The sequence below is a fragment of the Lissotriton vulgaris genome, chromosome 3_1, assembly GCF_964263255.1.
Source record: "Lissotriton vulgaris chromosome 3_1, aLisVul1.2, whole genome shotgun sequence".
Lineage (NCBI taxonomy): Eukaryota > Metazoa > Chordata > Amphibia > Caudata > Salamandridae > Lissotriton > Lissotriton vulgaris.
In genome coordinates this window covers 908,209,191-908,224,969 of record NC_141689.1, presented here as the reverse complement: position 1 = coordinate 908,224,969, position 15,779 = coordinate 908,209,191, and the positions used below count along the sequence as shown (strand labels likewise).

General features: G+C 42.9%; 1 protein-coding gene across 3 annotated transcripts in view; it reads left to right on the top strand.

The window, feature by feature from the left end:
• Nucleotides 1-15,779, top strand: part of APBA1 (amyloid beta precursor protein binding family A member 1) — a 514,808-nt gene that overhangs the window by 436,937 nt on the left and 62,092 nt on the right. For all 3 annotated transcript variants that reach the window (XM_086961250.1, XM_086961249.1, XM_086961248.1), the window contains one exon: nt 2,630-2,842. In XM_086961250.1, the coding sequence (XP_086817376.1) occupies nt 2,630-2,842 (213 nt within the window). The remainder of the gene's footprint in view (nt 1-2,629; nt 2,843-15,779) is intronic.

Here is a 15,779-nt window from a genome sequence, read left to right as displayed (position 1 = left end):
GGGGGATGCCTGCTGTCTTCTAGCCACATGCCTTGGGATTTGATGCTTGGAGGGCTGCTGCGCCTCAGACTGTAAAGATGCAGGAGTCTCCATGGAAAGTGCAGCAAATAACTCTTCCAGACCATTGCCACTTATACTGGCTGATAGGTATCTGGTATGGTCCTCCGGAGCCATTCTTGCTAGCGACTCTCTGGTAGTTTTTGATTGTCTTAAGTACTTTCTTAAGATTGATCGAAGATTGGAAGTTAGCCATGCGAAAAGGTGATAGACCATGAAACATTATAAAGGTCTTGTTTTCTGTGTTAGACATTGCATGCTCAAAAGCTGGGTTGATTCCTACTCCTGTGTGTTACTGAGGTTGTTAGTTACATCTTCCTGGGAATGAAGTGTGTAAGCATGAGTACAAGGCGGATGTACTTCAGCCTGGCTGCATTAATTATAGTGCAAATATCCGTCTAGCTTGATGTGCATCTCCCTCTAGCCTCATCAGTAGCGGTCTTGCACAGTTTCACAGCATCGTTGATGACTTGAACCTTTTGACACAGTTTTTTCTTATTTGTGTGCTTTTCATCTTTACTGTAAGCACATGGTTAATGTCTTGAGTAATATGAAATATGCTTTCATCTGATTTTATTCAAATCATCTCTTGTGTAGGGAGCCTCAGGTTTCACCTTTACTCTATCCATGTTATTGGCAGTCTTTGTGACACACAAGTATCCTTGCATCTGAATTTGTTTGAATTGTCTTGTGATGCAAACAGCCTGAATTTAAGATGGCTGGTAGCATGCGAAATGAAGTAGGTACAAGAATGGAGTATCCAGATCATATGAAGGCCAGTGATGAACATGAAGTAGGAGGGCGATGTCTTTCCGGTCTACCGCATAGGTGCTTCAGGACACTTATGTTGCTGGTTCCCCCAAGAGAGAGCAGGAGGACAGCATTGCATGAGGCCTCATCTTAATTGCCAGTGGTTTTATGTCCTGGCCTTGGCTCAAAACAAGCACAAACTCCACATCGAGTAGCAGTCTGTTTTCTCAGTTTTTAATTTCCCTCACTAGGTTTCATGTGGCCTACTTCTGGACAGAGCCTAAGCTCTCTACGCAAGCCTGCTTTTTAGCCCCTTTTTTAGAACTGTCCTTCTCCTACCTTTGACATTTCCTTCATATTGGTGTCGGGAACAGTGTCTGCCTCCATTTGGTGTCTGTTTCTTTGTTACTAGTCCCTTTCTGTGACATACACTTGTTTCTTTTCCATGTCTAATAATTCAGTGGGAAGGAAAAACGCGTAGCCTTTAGAGCTGGTGGCGCCCAGTGCGACAATCATTTTTGGTACCCCCACACCCCGTGACTGCCTCCTCTGATTCTCTCACTACCACCGGGCAAAAGTGTCTCTCATCTCTCCAGTCATATGTTTTTGCTAAACACAGCGCCTCCACTGAGGTCGGCGCCCCCTCCTCAGGTCAGTGCCCAGTGTGGCGGCACCAGTCGCACTGCTGTAAAGCCGGCCCTGGACCCCATGTCCGTTTATCTGTATTTGTATAGTATCTCGCCAGACTCAAGTGTAGGGGAATTAATGGTTCATTTCTGTATACTCGCCACAGCCCTCTGTGAATTAGGAATCTGCTGAAAACTCGCTGGCACTTTCCCCGGGCAAGCAACTTACTTGTAGTACTGTGGGAGCCTCTGCTCACCTGCACCCGGGGAGTATCCTCTCATCTGCCCGCACAAAACAGCAGTTCCAGAATAAGATGTGCACATTTTCCATTTTTTTCCCTTTAGTTACATGCCCAAGGCACATTCAAGTAAAAATTGGATTTGTGAATCAGAACCCTTGGACCTTACTGTCAGTGATGCTAAAATAGACCAGTCCCCGTATTCATAAATCATAGGTAAAAAATAAAATAGTTTTTCAAGTTGGCCGATTCATGTTTATATCCCCCACGTGAGTAGCCTTAAGAAAAGAATAAATGAATATAGTGAATATAGTTGGTAGGACTTTTTAAGTTGTTTTCGTCATGCTGAACCAGGAAGCTATTTAGAGTGCATATGAAGTCTTTCGTCACCCTCATTAATGCAAGGAACTGGCGCAGTTTTACAAAAAAAATATATGACCAACAGCAACAACCCACAGTGCAACTCAATGTACTCATTTTTGCTGCATTTTTAATAGAAATGGAGCAAACTATTTGTGTGCCAGGTCAAATAGGTCATAAAACGATTCCACATCATTTTAGGCCTGCAGAGGGTGGAGGCACTACATTTTCACTCCTTTTCAAATATGATAGATTGAATTGTGTTTGAAAGAAAATTATGTTGTCTCATAATGAGCATAAACAGTGAAAGATCTGCTTACTCTATTCATTAATCGATGCGTTAAAGAAACGGCAATTGTGCAAAAAGTGCTTTTTGTGCTAGTGCAACTTTTCTGTGATATTGTCCTATTGTTTGAAGTGCCCTCCTTTAAATTCTCTGTTGCTACAATGTAATTATTGACACAACCTGCTTGATCATTTCATAAATAGTTAATTCCTTATCTTCTGTTTCAAAATATGTAAATATGTAAATATGAAAAAGTGTATGTGAGAATATATTGATATCCAGAAGCAGTCATGCCTTACCTATAATTTCAGGTTTTCATAGAAAAGCAAAAAGGGGAGATCCTCGGTGTGGTGATTGTGGAATCCGGCTGGGGATCCATCCTACCTACGGTGATCATTGCCAACATGATGCACGGAGGCCCGGCAGAGAAGTCGGGAAAGCTTAACATTGGAGACCAGGTGATGTCCATCAACGGCACCAGTTTGGTGGGCTTGCCTCTCTCAACGTGCCAAAGCATCATAAAGGTAGGCAGCAGCACTGAGTATGGTTTTAAAGGCATCTGTCGTTGTCCATATAGCATGTGGCAAGAGTTGAATCTGGAAGCAAATGCCTAAATGTGTACAATCATGTCCAGAAAGAAATATTTCTCTCAGCTCCACTTGTCTACAGCCTTTTTCTCTTCTTTTGTTTAATTTGTTGCAAACATAAATATAGCTCTTAATGCGAAACAGATAGTCAAAGGCCTCATTATGCTCTAGTAGTTGATTTGGTTAAAACTGATTTGTTGATCAGAGTTCGGGAATTTTCACAGATCAGGGATGTTGTCTTGTTGACGGGCCTGATACAGTTGCCATGAACAAATGCTCTCACATTGTCAGTCCACAAGAAAGGTATCAGTGCAGATACAATGAACTGTAAACCGTCTTCCCATCTGGATGTGGCAGTGAAGATTTTTTCTCGACCGTTCCTTAACTGCATCAGTGAGTGGTTGGATGGAATTTAGATACAGACCTTGAGATTTGTTGGTAATGGGAGTCATGCTTAAGGCTTTCTCTAATTTGATTCCCCATACTTTCATTTATATATTTAATTGACTTTTCACCTTGTTGATGTAAGTCTTGATGCCATCTGCTCAGGGGGTTAACAGTGTTTAACACCCTCTGTGGAGGGCATTAATTGTGGTCAATTCTGTTTTGCACAATTAAGGCTCTGGTCATAAGGTGAGACCCCACACTAGGGAAGGCAATTAACTGCTGTGACCCTCAATGGCATGTGGACAATAAGACTATCAGCACCCGTCACCCAGTCTCAACCAACAAAGGAAGACCGTGAACTCACCTTTCTCTGCCTTGTGTCCCTACTTCAAACTCTTGAAATGGAGGAATACAATAGTAGGTAATGTCAGTATTCCAAACATATTTTGTACACTGTGCTAAAGTATATATGGACCTCTTCCAGGAATGATGGGATGGATGGTGCTATTGGTGTGTTGCTTGTAAATGTGCATATGAGCACGAGGGGCTGTGTACAATTTGATAGGCTGAGTAAAAGGACAGTCACATTTTTATATCAACAGATATAAGGCGAAGGTGTGTTTTTGTCACAAACTAATTTAGCGTTTCCTAAATGGTATTGTGCACCACTAGCATTGCAAAGCATTAGATGGTCCTATCCTGAACAGTACTGAAATAGCTCTAAATTTATTCACAGTCAATGCTGTGATCATAATTTTAACTGAACTGTTAGTGCTTCGCATGTTAGAGGAGGTCAAATATTTCAGTAAGGCATTTAGTGCTTTATCTTATCAGTGTAAGTAAGACGAAGATGATGATAATCATTCAACAAATTCATTTTGAACAATCATTATAGTCTGAATATTCTTGAAAGTATAACATATTTTGACTATCTGTTTACTTCTGAGTAAGGCTGGAAGAAAAAAGTAAGCACACTTACCTCTTCTGTAAACTCATGCTGGTAGCATATGATTATAGGCTAGGCCTTCTAAGTGTATCCCTGGGGGTTGCAAATGAATGCCTGCTCTCCTATGTACAAACTCTCTAGTACCCATAAGTGGAGCCCTTACTTTGTGTGTGTGTGTATTGCGTGCTTTGTGTATTTAATATTTTACACACTTGTGTCAGTGGGATCCTGTTAAGGATGAAAAGTGTTCAGAGTTCTGAGGGGGCACTGTAAATGCTGTCTAATATGTTGTTTCTGCTTCAGGTTGTCTTTTTCCATTCCTTGTTAACTTGACGACCATCTTTCTCTTGTCATTGGTGATCACTCCCAGATATCCTGTGGATGTTTGAATTATACTGCACATTCAGTTTTAGCAAGGCCAAGATTTGCACAGAAACTGTCTCTAAGCTTTACTTCTCTCCTAATTGTCTGTTGTGTATCATCTAGCAACTGGCTAAAGCCAGGAAGCCTAAAATCACTGCATGGATGTTGGCTGCGAGAGGTCTTGGAGGATCTGGGCTTTTATCACGCCCTCTTTTAAAACATTTTTTGAAGGAATTCTATTGGATTGAAGAGCTACTATCCAAAGGTTAAGCCATTGGGCAAAGTTGCCTTGCAAAATAGGCTTTTTTTAAAGCAATCCTGCTGATCTGAAACTCGGTGCTAGCTAGATGTTGGTTGTCGCTTTTTTTTATAGTAATCCTGCTGATCTGAAACTCGGTGCTAGCTAGATGTTGGTTGTCATCCAAGTTTCAGTAACCTCTTTTCTTGTTTGGCTCATGGGGTACTCTTGGCAGGGCATCTCAGGGAAAGGAAAACAGAGCAACAACTGTATTCCCTACTCTTCTGGTCCAGCATGGAGGTAGACACTGAGGATTCGTTTCACCTAACTGATATGCCAGTTGAGTGGTTAGTCAGAAGGGCATGCATGGTCTTCCTTCCTCTGCACTTCTGTCATTGGTCTATTCTTACGTGGCAGAATAATGATGATGTTGGTCCTATGGACACTTCAGCAGCATCATAGCATGTCTTTTCTTTCACCCCTTGTTGCATGTTGTTGCTGAATAACAAATGCTTAGTGTTATCAAAATCAATTATTTTGACCATGAAAGGCTGAGGATGTGGAATTTTAACCTGTGACCTTGAGGTTGAGTGCAGATCCCTGAAGCGGATGCATTATTTCACAGAACCACTACAGCCAGACCACATAATACCATGAGGTACCGTGAGTCTGCACCTCTGAGAATAAATACTGTACTTTTTATATCTCTCTTTGGATTTGTTTCCCGAGTTCGGTTCCCTAGAACTGTGATCTCTGGCTTCATGTCCCACAATTTGAAACCCATGTGAAATGAGTGATGAAAAAACTACCACTTACTTGCCACCAGCACCCATAAAAATGGGTTGTTTGAGTGTTTTAATAAAGGGCTAAGGAGCATGATTGTTTCACTTTAAGAAGATGAGGCAAATAATTGAGAAGGCCATGTTCAGCCTTTAGCTAGGAACTGCTGAAAAGGTGGTTTAATGTTAAGGAGACTATTATTATTACAGAATACAAGATGAGTCAGGTAGTCTTGATACTCATACTGATTATTTATCATGTTTTGTAGAGTTAATTGCACGGCACCTGCACTCTCTGAAATAGATAATTGAGGTAAACTATTTAGTTTATGTTGAGCTTGCCAATGAGCACGCAGGGGTCCCTCTCTTAATCTGCTTAAGTTCTTCCTACTAAGGGAGAAAGTGAAGATAATACTTATAGTTAAAGACTAGATTGAGCCGACACTAAGAATGACGATTGCACAGCGGAACATAGCAAGGAACTGGGGATCGGGAATAGTCCCCAGATACCAACGGTGGAGGAACGACATAAATACAGCAATGGTGGCCGAAAGAGCAGTGTATACTCACAGGGGTTGCCTCAAGAAATGGTCTAGAATATTGGGAAAATGGAACGAGTTTAGAGGGCACATATGCGAACCCCCGCAGATAGACTCAAGCCCGGACATCAGCCCATGACAGTAGCAACAAAAGTAATTAATTTCTATGGAACTACGCTGCAATACAATCAGTCGGGATGGGAAAGGAGCCAAACGATCTTTGTGTATAGGTATGAGCGACAAAAATGGTTATTATACTGTATAAAAAGTCATAATGGTAATTGTAAAAATAATGCAAATCAAAAACACGTAGATATGGTTGAGGTTTATCTTGAAAAATGCAATAAAAAGTTTAAAAAAAAAAAGAAGACTAGATTGAGCACGGTGCACTGCTCTTAGACCTGCTACATGGAGCTATGAAAGATGACTTGGTAGAAGATAATCATGCCCCTGAGCTGATTTCTGCATAGCTGATGAAGTTTACAACAGTAAGTATGTATTTTATTTTATATATTTTGAAGGTTTTATATAGCGCGAACCAGACTCTTGCGAGTATCAGAGCGCTTAACATGACACGTAGAAATAAGTAAGTACTAGATACATCTAGATCAAGAAAAGGCAGTGCGATGCTAGTGCAAAATGGCAAAGATAAACAGAAGGACGAATATAAGTGAAGAAAAGCAAGTAATATAGTACAGTGAATAGAATAAAGAGTTCACGTGGATTGAGCCATTAGGATAGCTTTCACTTCTCTTTTGAAGGAAGCCGAGGAAGGGTTCATTCTAGTTTCACTGGGCAGAGCTTTCCATATCCTTGGAGACGTACCAGAGAAGGACCGGTTATACGTTTTTTTCTTGGCAAATCGTTGTGGTTGTAGGAGAAGAGTCTTGGCACTCCTGTAAGCTCTGTTGCGCGCTGAGAGCACCAGTTTCTGAGCTATGTATTGTGGGGCGTTGTGGTAGAGAGCCTTGTGTGTCATACAGGCAATTTTTAAATTAATTCTGGCTTCAAACGGTAGCCAGTTGAGGGCTCTCAGGTCTGGGGATATGTGGGCGTTTCTCTCAGAGCCTGTGATGAGTCTCGCAGCTGAGTTGATCCTGGCTCTTAGCGGGGCTGTCGAAGACCTCGGGAGTCCGCATAAGGTTCTGCTCCGTATTCCATGCGAGGGATAACTAAGGCTTGAACAGCTTGTTTGAAATCGAAGGCGGGCAGATAGGGTTTCAGTTTTCGCAGGGTCTTTAGGTGGAAGTTTTCTCCCTTTGTTGAGGCGCTGATGTGTTTCAGCATCTTGAGGTTATTGTCCAACGTTACCCCAAGAGATTTTGCTGAGTCGACTATGAGCAGTTGTCCATTGAGATCTGTTAGGTGCTTCATCCAGTCTGTGATAGTTGGAGTTTTGTTAGGGGGGGCGATTACAAGGAATTCCTTTTTAAGGGAGTTACGTTTCAAGTGGTTTTCGGCCAGCCAGATTTGGGTTTTTTGTAGTGTGGAGTCGAGTGATTTGATGTATTCCAGAGAATTAATTTTGATGTAGATTTGGGTATTGTCAGCATACATGTGGAATTGTATCTTGGAGAGGCTGAGAAGATAAGTGAGGGGTTTCATGAAAAGGTTGAAAAGGATGGGAGAGAGGGAGGCGCCTCGAAAAACTCCCAGAGTGACAGACGAGGGGAAGGACAGGGATTGGTTGACCTTGAATCCTATGCAGCACACACCTAGCTACAAAGCAATGGACAAGAGACAGCTGTACACTAGCTACAGGCTGGGAAATCAGCAAAGGGCTTATTGAGGAGAGAGCAGGGGGAGGGGGCTGGAGCAAAAAGGTGGTATAGGGTTGCCAATTTAGCCAAGGAGGGGGCAGGCGGATTAGGGTTTACAGTCAGAAAGGGACATGAATGGGGAAACGATAAGAGTGGTGGAAATAGGTGCTTCTCACAGAGTAAGGCAGTTGGAATTTATAATGTACCAGCAGCCCGTCCCGACGTTGTCCGGGTATGATTTGCTGCCAGCCAGTAGTATATTGTTTTGTAGGATTTCGTTTTGATAGCATTTCTTATCTGTGACAGGCCTGTGAAACACTCCGATTCACAGTGCACTGCTGATGCACTTAAGAGTGCGCTTTCAGTAGTGTGTGAACTCGAGTTTCCCTACTTTATTTTTCCTTGCAATATTATATAGCGCGAACTCGACAACATGGCATGAGCACAATTTACATTACAGAAGAACACATTCATTTGTGGTAGGCACGGGGAGACAAAGCGATTTGCCTGGAATCACAGGATGTTGAGCTGATGCCGAGATTCGAACGTAGCTCCCCAGCTCTAAAGTTCGCAATTCTAGAACTTGTGGCGGGAGGTGTGTCTAAAAGTGTATGTCGGTGCTGGCCAGCAATGAGAGAGACCTGTGCATTTTTCAAATGGGTGGTGAAAAAATATGAGTATGTTGCTGGAGATGTGGGCCGCCGTGCCACCCATGTACTTTCCGGGGGAGGGTTAACACCCATTATTCCGCAACTTTCTTTCCACATACCATCACTCCGCATACTTTCATTACGAAAGTACCATGACTCCGCAATGCCATTATAACGCCTGGCATAACATTTTATATGCTTTTTCCACGCATACATTTACAACAAAATTCGTTGTAAATGCATGAAGAGTAAAAGCATGTTTTTTTTAATGTTTGGATAAGGTAAGTATGGGTATAGGGGTATATGTTTTGGGGTACTGAGGTATATGTTTTGGGGTGTTTGAGTATTTTAAGGGTTCAGCTATAGTTTTGGATTATGGGGTACAGGGGTAGTTTTAGGGTTTAGGGATAGGTATGGGTTTTGGGGTACAGGGGTATTTTTAGGGTTCAGTGCTAGGTTTGGGTATAGGGGTATTTTTAGGGTTCAGGGGTAGGTTTGGGTTTTGGGGTTTCAGGGGTATTTTAATTGTTCAGGGCTAGGTTTGGGTTTTGGAATACAGGGGTATTTTTAGGGTTCAGTGCTAGGTTTGGGTTTTGGGGTACAGGGGTATTTTAGGGTTCAGGGCTAGGTTTGGGGTACAGGGTTATTTTTAGGGTTCAGGGTTCAGGGCTAGGTTTGGGTTTTGGGGTATAGGGGTATTTTTAGGGTTCAGGGGTAGATTTGGGTTTTGGGCTACAGGGGTATTTTAAGGGTTCAGGGCTAGGTTTGGGGTTCAGGGGTAGGTTTGGGTTTTGGGGTACAGTGGTATTTGAGGGTTCAGGGCTAGGTTTGGGTTTTGGGGTACAGGGGTATTTTTAGGGTTCAGGGGTAGGTTTCAGTTTTGAGGTACAGGGGTTGTTATAGGGTTCAGGGCTAGGTTTGGGTTTTGGGGTACAGGGGTATGTTTAGGGTTTAGGGGTAGGTTTGGGTTTTGAGGTACAGGGGTGTTTATAGGGTTCAGGGCTAGGTTTGGGTTTTGGGGTACAGGGTATATGTATAGGGTTAAGATGGGTTAGTGTTTAGGGGTGTTGGGGAATTTTAAGGAGTAAGGGTGGGTTATGATTATGGGGTGCAGGGGTATTTAAAGGGAGCAGGGTGGGATTAGCACACGATATGAGACATGGCAAGAAAGGCCGGAACGTACCACACGCCCCCAGCGTTTGTCACGCCCCCCAGCACACGCCCACAGCACAACGCAGACACGCCCCCAAGGGACTACTTTGCTGGCACGGTTCTTTCACCTTTTAAATGTATATGGTGGGCGTCTGCATAGTCTATGTTCTTCTGCTTCAACTACCCTTTCCAACGCTGTATTGGGTGTTGTGATTGGTGCTGTGGTTCCTGAGATTACCCGCCTCAAAGGTTTGGGCTCTCTTCATTATATTAGTATGGATTGAGTTGTTGCTTGAAAAGATGAGCCTGGAAGTGGAGAAGGAAGGTGACCTGCCTGATTTAAATTGGAATGATTTTCCAAGCCCTGAGTGTGTAGCAAGGCTAGACTCGACATCTTGGCTGCTCCCTCTCGCAGTTCCTCATTTCCAGTCTGAGAATTCTGTGTGTATTTAGCCAGAAGGCTTGATCTTGATTGCAAAGCATTGTGTGGAGTTGATACTGAATATGCAGCATGTTTTCAATGTGATGTGCCTGTGCACTGGCAGTTAGTGGCATTCTCTGAGAGTAGGATTGATTTTTTTGTGTGAAAGTCTTTAATGAGGCTGGCTGCTGCATGTAGATAACCCTTCAGTGATGTCAGGTCAGTCTCTGGAATGCTGGTCAGCAGGACTTTTCCACTATCGCTTTGTGATGCTGGTCAGTAGGGATTTGCTTCCTTTGAGAAGCAATGGAGCTATTGCATGATCAGCTGTGCTAAAGTCAGCTTCTGTTGGTGTTGATGTGGGATGCTTTGCCTACCTGATCTGCCTTCTCCCTTGTTTAACTCTGGTTGTCACCCGTGTCAGCAAAATCAAGGTTTACATGATGTCTGATGTGCCCTGGGGGGATGATTGTGTGTGTTACGGTCATATCAATCAGCTACTGGTACTTTTCTGGTGGGTCACACTCATATCAATGCTCCATTCCCTACTGACACCCTGCACACCCACGAGTTTGGTTGGAGGGATACAACCCTGCTTGCTGTCAGTTACATGTAAATTTTGGCCGGCTGCAGCTCCAGCCTGTTCGGAGCTGGTAATCTTTGGTGGCGAGTGGTTTCTTGTGAATAATCTGCTAGTCTGATCTAATCTGTCAGCTGCTGCCAAGCTAAATATGTCTGCACTCATTCTAGCCACTCCCAGTCTGGTAATATTTCTCCTGCTTTTCCTGCACACTGTGCTATATATTGGCCAGTAATCAGTTTCTTGTGTTTCACAATGTGTTAAGAGTATTTTTCATCATTGTGAGACATTGGGTTGTCGGGTCATGGGGCGAGTGAACCCTTCTCAAACAGCCACAATCCTAGTCATGGCGAACAACAAAAAGTCACTAAAGTAACCTGTGCTTAACCCTCTTCTATCTTGTCAAAAAAGTCAGGCTTAACATAGATGAAATGTGTAAACTATTTATGCAGCACTTAAGCAATAATAAAGTGAAAACACAACACAAGAAAAACCCCACAGCAATTTAGAAAAATAGAGTACATTTTAACAAATTATTTGACATGAAAATGACAAAAATCAAATCAGTTGAACCAGAGTTATGAATTTTTAACGTTTAAAGTGGAAAATTGTACCTAAAAGATCAAAGCGCCAACTGCAGACATCTAGTCGATAGGAGACCAAAGCAGAGTTGAAAATTATGTCTGACCGCGATGGATCGCAGATCAAATAAATGACAAGAATTTGGGCCCAGCCTTTGCTTACCTTCTGACTCAGAAGAAACTTTAGGAGAAAATGATGAGGTGAACTTCAGTGGGGCAAGGTAGCTGGCGGTGTCCAAGGAGAAGGCGTCATCATCAGGAGTCATTGGACACATTTGTAGTGAAGATTCCAATGTATGTACTTGGTCTCACTATTAGAAGTTGAAAATCTCCATTGGGGTGAAGCGGCAGGGTCCAGCCACAAGTGCTCCACGAGGTCGATACCCCTTCTGCGAGGAACCGCTTAACAGGATTTGCTGCGCAGATAAGAATTTACCCGGAGCTGCCATAAAGTTAGGCCGATGGTGATGAACCTTGGGTGGATCAATGCACGGGTAAGTCCTGGTCTCCTTTCGATTCTCAGAGCAATTTCTAGCATAAAATGCCCTAAGTTTTGAATGTGGGCTATCTGGATCACTACTTCCAATGGTCCAGACTGTAAAGTCACCAGTTGGTGGGTTAGGTCTCACTCGAGTAGGATCCCGGTGCAAATTCAAAACAGTTGGAGCTTTTTCTGTCTCCACAATTCTGTTCAGGAAGCCAGCCAACTAGCTCTTGGAGTCTTTATGGAAGCCCTAGGTTCAAGTAGAAGAGCAGGGCTGCAGCAGCAGGGGAGGCCTCTGGGGGCTCAGAGCAGGCACCAGGCAGAAGAGCAATTCTTCTTGGTGCAGCACAGCAGTCCTTCTGAAGTAAACAGCAGGCCAAAGCAGCAGGCAGTCCTCTGAAAGTCCTTCCAAAGGTTCAAGAATGAACCGAAGAGTGGTTCTGAGGTTCCTATTTTGGTGTCTGGAATTTCCTTCCTCCCTAACCTGATTCCAGTCTGTCTGTACGCACAATAGGCTAGTGTAAAGTTATTTGTTTGAGAGCAGGGCACAGACTTTTTAAGTGTACGTGGGGGGCTGTGTACAGCCCCCCCATCCTGGCTGAGATAGCCCCATCCAGGCACACCTGGTCCCTGTATTGTTTGACGGTATACAAAAAAGGCCTACTACCAATCACACTCAGTCATGTGACCCAGTAATAGCATGCAGGCACTAAATTGTTAGGACAAGAAAATGCCAACTTTCCAAAAGTGGCATTTTCAGAAATCTGACTTAAGATCCAACTTTACAATGAGAGAGGATTTTAAATCACAATTCCTCAGACATCAGGCATGACGTTCCTACCTACTCCCAATCAAAAGTAATCACGTATTAAATGTAACAAGGTAACCCAATGTTATCCTATTGGAGAGATAGGCCTCATAGTGGTGAAAAACAAGTTTGTGGGTTTTTCACTACCAAGTTTGTGAGATCATGTAAAATTTAAAAGTACATGTCCAACGTTTTCGTTACAATGCACCCTTCCCCATGGGCCGTCTAGAGGTGACTTGTATGTAATAAAAAAGGAATTTAAGGCTTGTCAAGGGGGTTATTTTGCTAATTCAATTTGGCAGTTGACAGGCCTGGGAGTTGGTGTAAAGGCTACTTAAGTGGGTGGCACAATAAGTGCTGCTACCAACCAAAGTTCCTACTGATTTTATTGTTGAACATCTCGAAATAGCACACAAACAGAACTACTTCTTGTACAAAGATACCTTTTACTTTCAAAAGAAAGGGGTTTTGATGTGAGCCTGCTTTGCTCCCAACTTCACCATTCTCTATGTAGATGATTTTGAGAGTTCAGTCTTGCTCACACTCCACAATCCTTTTTTTTAACCATATCCGTTTGTGAAACTGCACACTGGCGATGTTTTGTTAATTCAGAGAGGTAACATTGACACTCTCTCCCTAACTTCATGAACTGGCTAAATAATGAAAATCCTCATCTCACATTTACTTTTGATGCTAGAACTTATGATTTACCTGTTCTTGATTTGACTTCCTGTGCCGATGAGGGCAAATTGGGTACATCATTGTACTGCAAGCAAACTGCAAGAAATACTTGTTTACAGTACTCTCGTAACCACCCTGGACGCTTGTGTGATTGTTAGAAATTGACTTTCTGGTTGCACCTAAACGAGGAAGAACCCACCACTCTAATCAGGGCAAGTCAGTTACATACCAAAGATAACCCGTGCTCACCCTCTGGTAGCTAGGTGCAGAGCAGGCAGGCAGGCTTATCAAAGGCAATGTGTGAAGAGTTTGTATATTGTACATAACATAGGCTGAAACAACATCAGTCATAAATACTGTGCATACTATGAAGTTACTGAGATAGTACTCGTTATCCTGATCAAAACAAGATAAATATGGCACTATTCACCTAAGTGGGTCATGAGATATCAATTTTCAATGAATAGATACAAAGCATTTATTTTCCAAATATGTATGGGGAGCTATTTGGGTTCCTGTAAGAATGGTACTGGTCCTCAGCAAGGCAAGATCAGCAGGCGGCAGGGCAGCTCAGCAAAGCAGAAAAGAAGTCCCTTAAAACAGTCAGTCCAGGCAAAGTGGCAGTCCTACAGCACAACAGTCTTTACTCTAGCAGAGTTCTTTCCAAGTCCAGAGTTGTACTTTTTCAGCAGCATAGCTTCTCCTCCGGCAGAGCTTAGTTACAGGACCTAAAAGTGTCTAAAAATATGGGGTCAGAACCCCTGTACTTATATTCAAGATTGTCTTTGATCAAGGGGTGACTTCGACCCTTAGTGTGCAGCAGTCCCTTTCAACCCAGCCCTGGCTCCAGTCACCAGTAAGGGATAATTTAGACCTTTGCATTTGTATAGTTTGTGTCCTGCCCTCACACAGTCTGAACGACCTCTCCCAGCCCAAGATGACAATCAGTATTCAGATGAATCTAGATGCATCCCCTGTCACACCCAGCCCTTCCTGTGTTGGGGCTGTCTCGAAAGTATGCACTAAGTGTAGCTGTCACCCTGCCCTAGACGTGTATTGGAGTCCGGTTGCAGAGCACAAAGAGTCAAAAGCACAGAGAAATTCCCACTTTCTAAAAGTTGCAGTTCTAAAATAGTAATATAAAATCCAACTACACCAGTAAGCCAGATTTATCACCACTATTCTAAATATACCAAACATGGCAACGCCACTCCTTTCGGACCAGGAATAACCACTTAAAAGTATATAAGAAAATTCCCCATGCTACCCTACGAGAGGAGTAGACCTCACAACAGTGAGAAACAAAATAGGCTGTTTGTCACTACCAGGACATGCCACACATAAAGACACAGGGCTACCTAGGGCTTACCTTAGGGATGGCTTATGTGAAATAAAAGGGTAGTTTAATGCTTGGCAAGTAGTTTTAAATGCTAAGTCAATGTGGCAGTAAACGGCGCACACAGCTCAATGGTAGCAGGCCCGAGACAAGTTTGTAAGGCTACCTCTGTGGGTGGCACAAGTAGTGCTACAAGCCAGCTCTGGGTGTGATGATGCCAATTTAGAAGGAACTTACAAGTAAATCAAATACGCCAAGCCAGTGTAAACCAATCATACCTTGTTTAAAGTAGAGAATACTTTCACTTTATTACTGATTAGCAGTGGTACAATGCCCTGAGTGCTAAAGCCAACAAAAATAAGGTCAGGAAAATAGGTGGAGGAAGGCAAAACGTTTGGGGATAACCCTGCAAAAAGGGCCAGGTCCAAAGGTGATGGTTTGGCTTTTGGACAGTTATTACGGATTCGTAGGCCCTGCAAGTGGCTTCAAGGACTATTTTCGGGAAGCAGAGGTCCTCTCAAATAAATTACTTGATAGGTTTCTCCATCTATTTTCTGATCCCCCACTTTTTTCTTACAAAAGAGGACGAATTTAGATCAAAAGAGGACGTCATTTCAGAGACTATTTAGACCCTGCCATGACTTGAACCCCTTTAAGACAAGTCTGACACTCACAACATCAGATCCACTTGAGACTTACTTCAGGTAACAGGACATTATAAATTACAATTTTTTTTAGTATGTGACCAAACTTCCAATACAAAGGTATTTAAACATGGTAACAACACTCGTCAATTACAACAATTCACAAATTGTTGGTCCAGTAATGTGGTATTACCCATTTACTACCTATTATGCATTGCTCAGAATTCTCAAATGATCAAAATGCATTCTGTACAGCATAAAATCTGCATCCACTGCAAAACTGACAATACCCCTTTGGTATCTCATTTTATTTCATAAAATCACGCAGAGAGAACTTACATGAAAAATCATTGAACAACCCTGCCTTCCGGTACAGGGTGGGGATCTATCACAAATAATTAGCACATTGTAAATATCGTGTGAGTGTCCTAGTGACCCCATCTCAAATGCAGGGCAACATTGGATTCTGTGCCAGCGGGATGGAAGAAGCATAGAGCAGCGGAGTGTCAGCTCTTTTACGCAGCT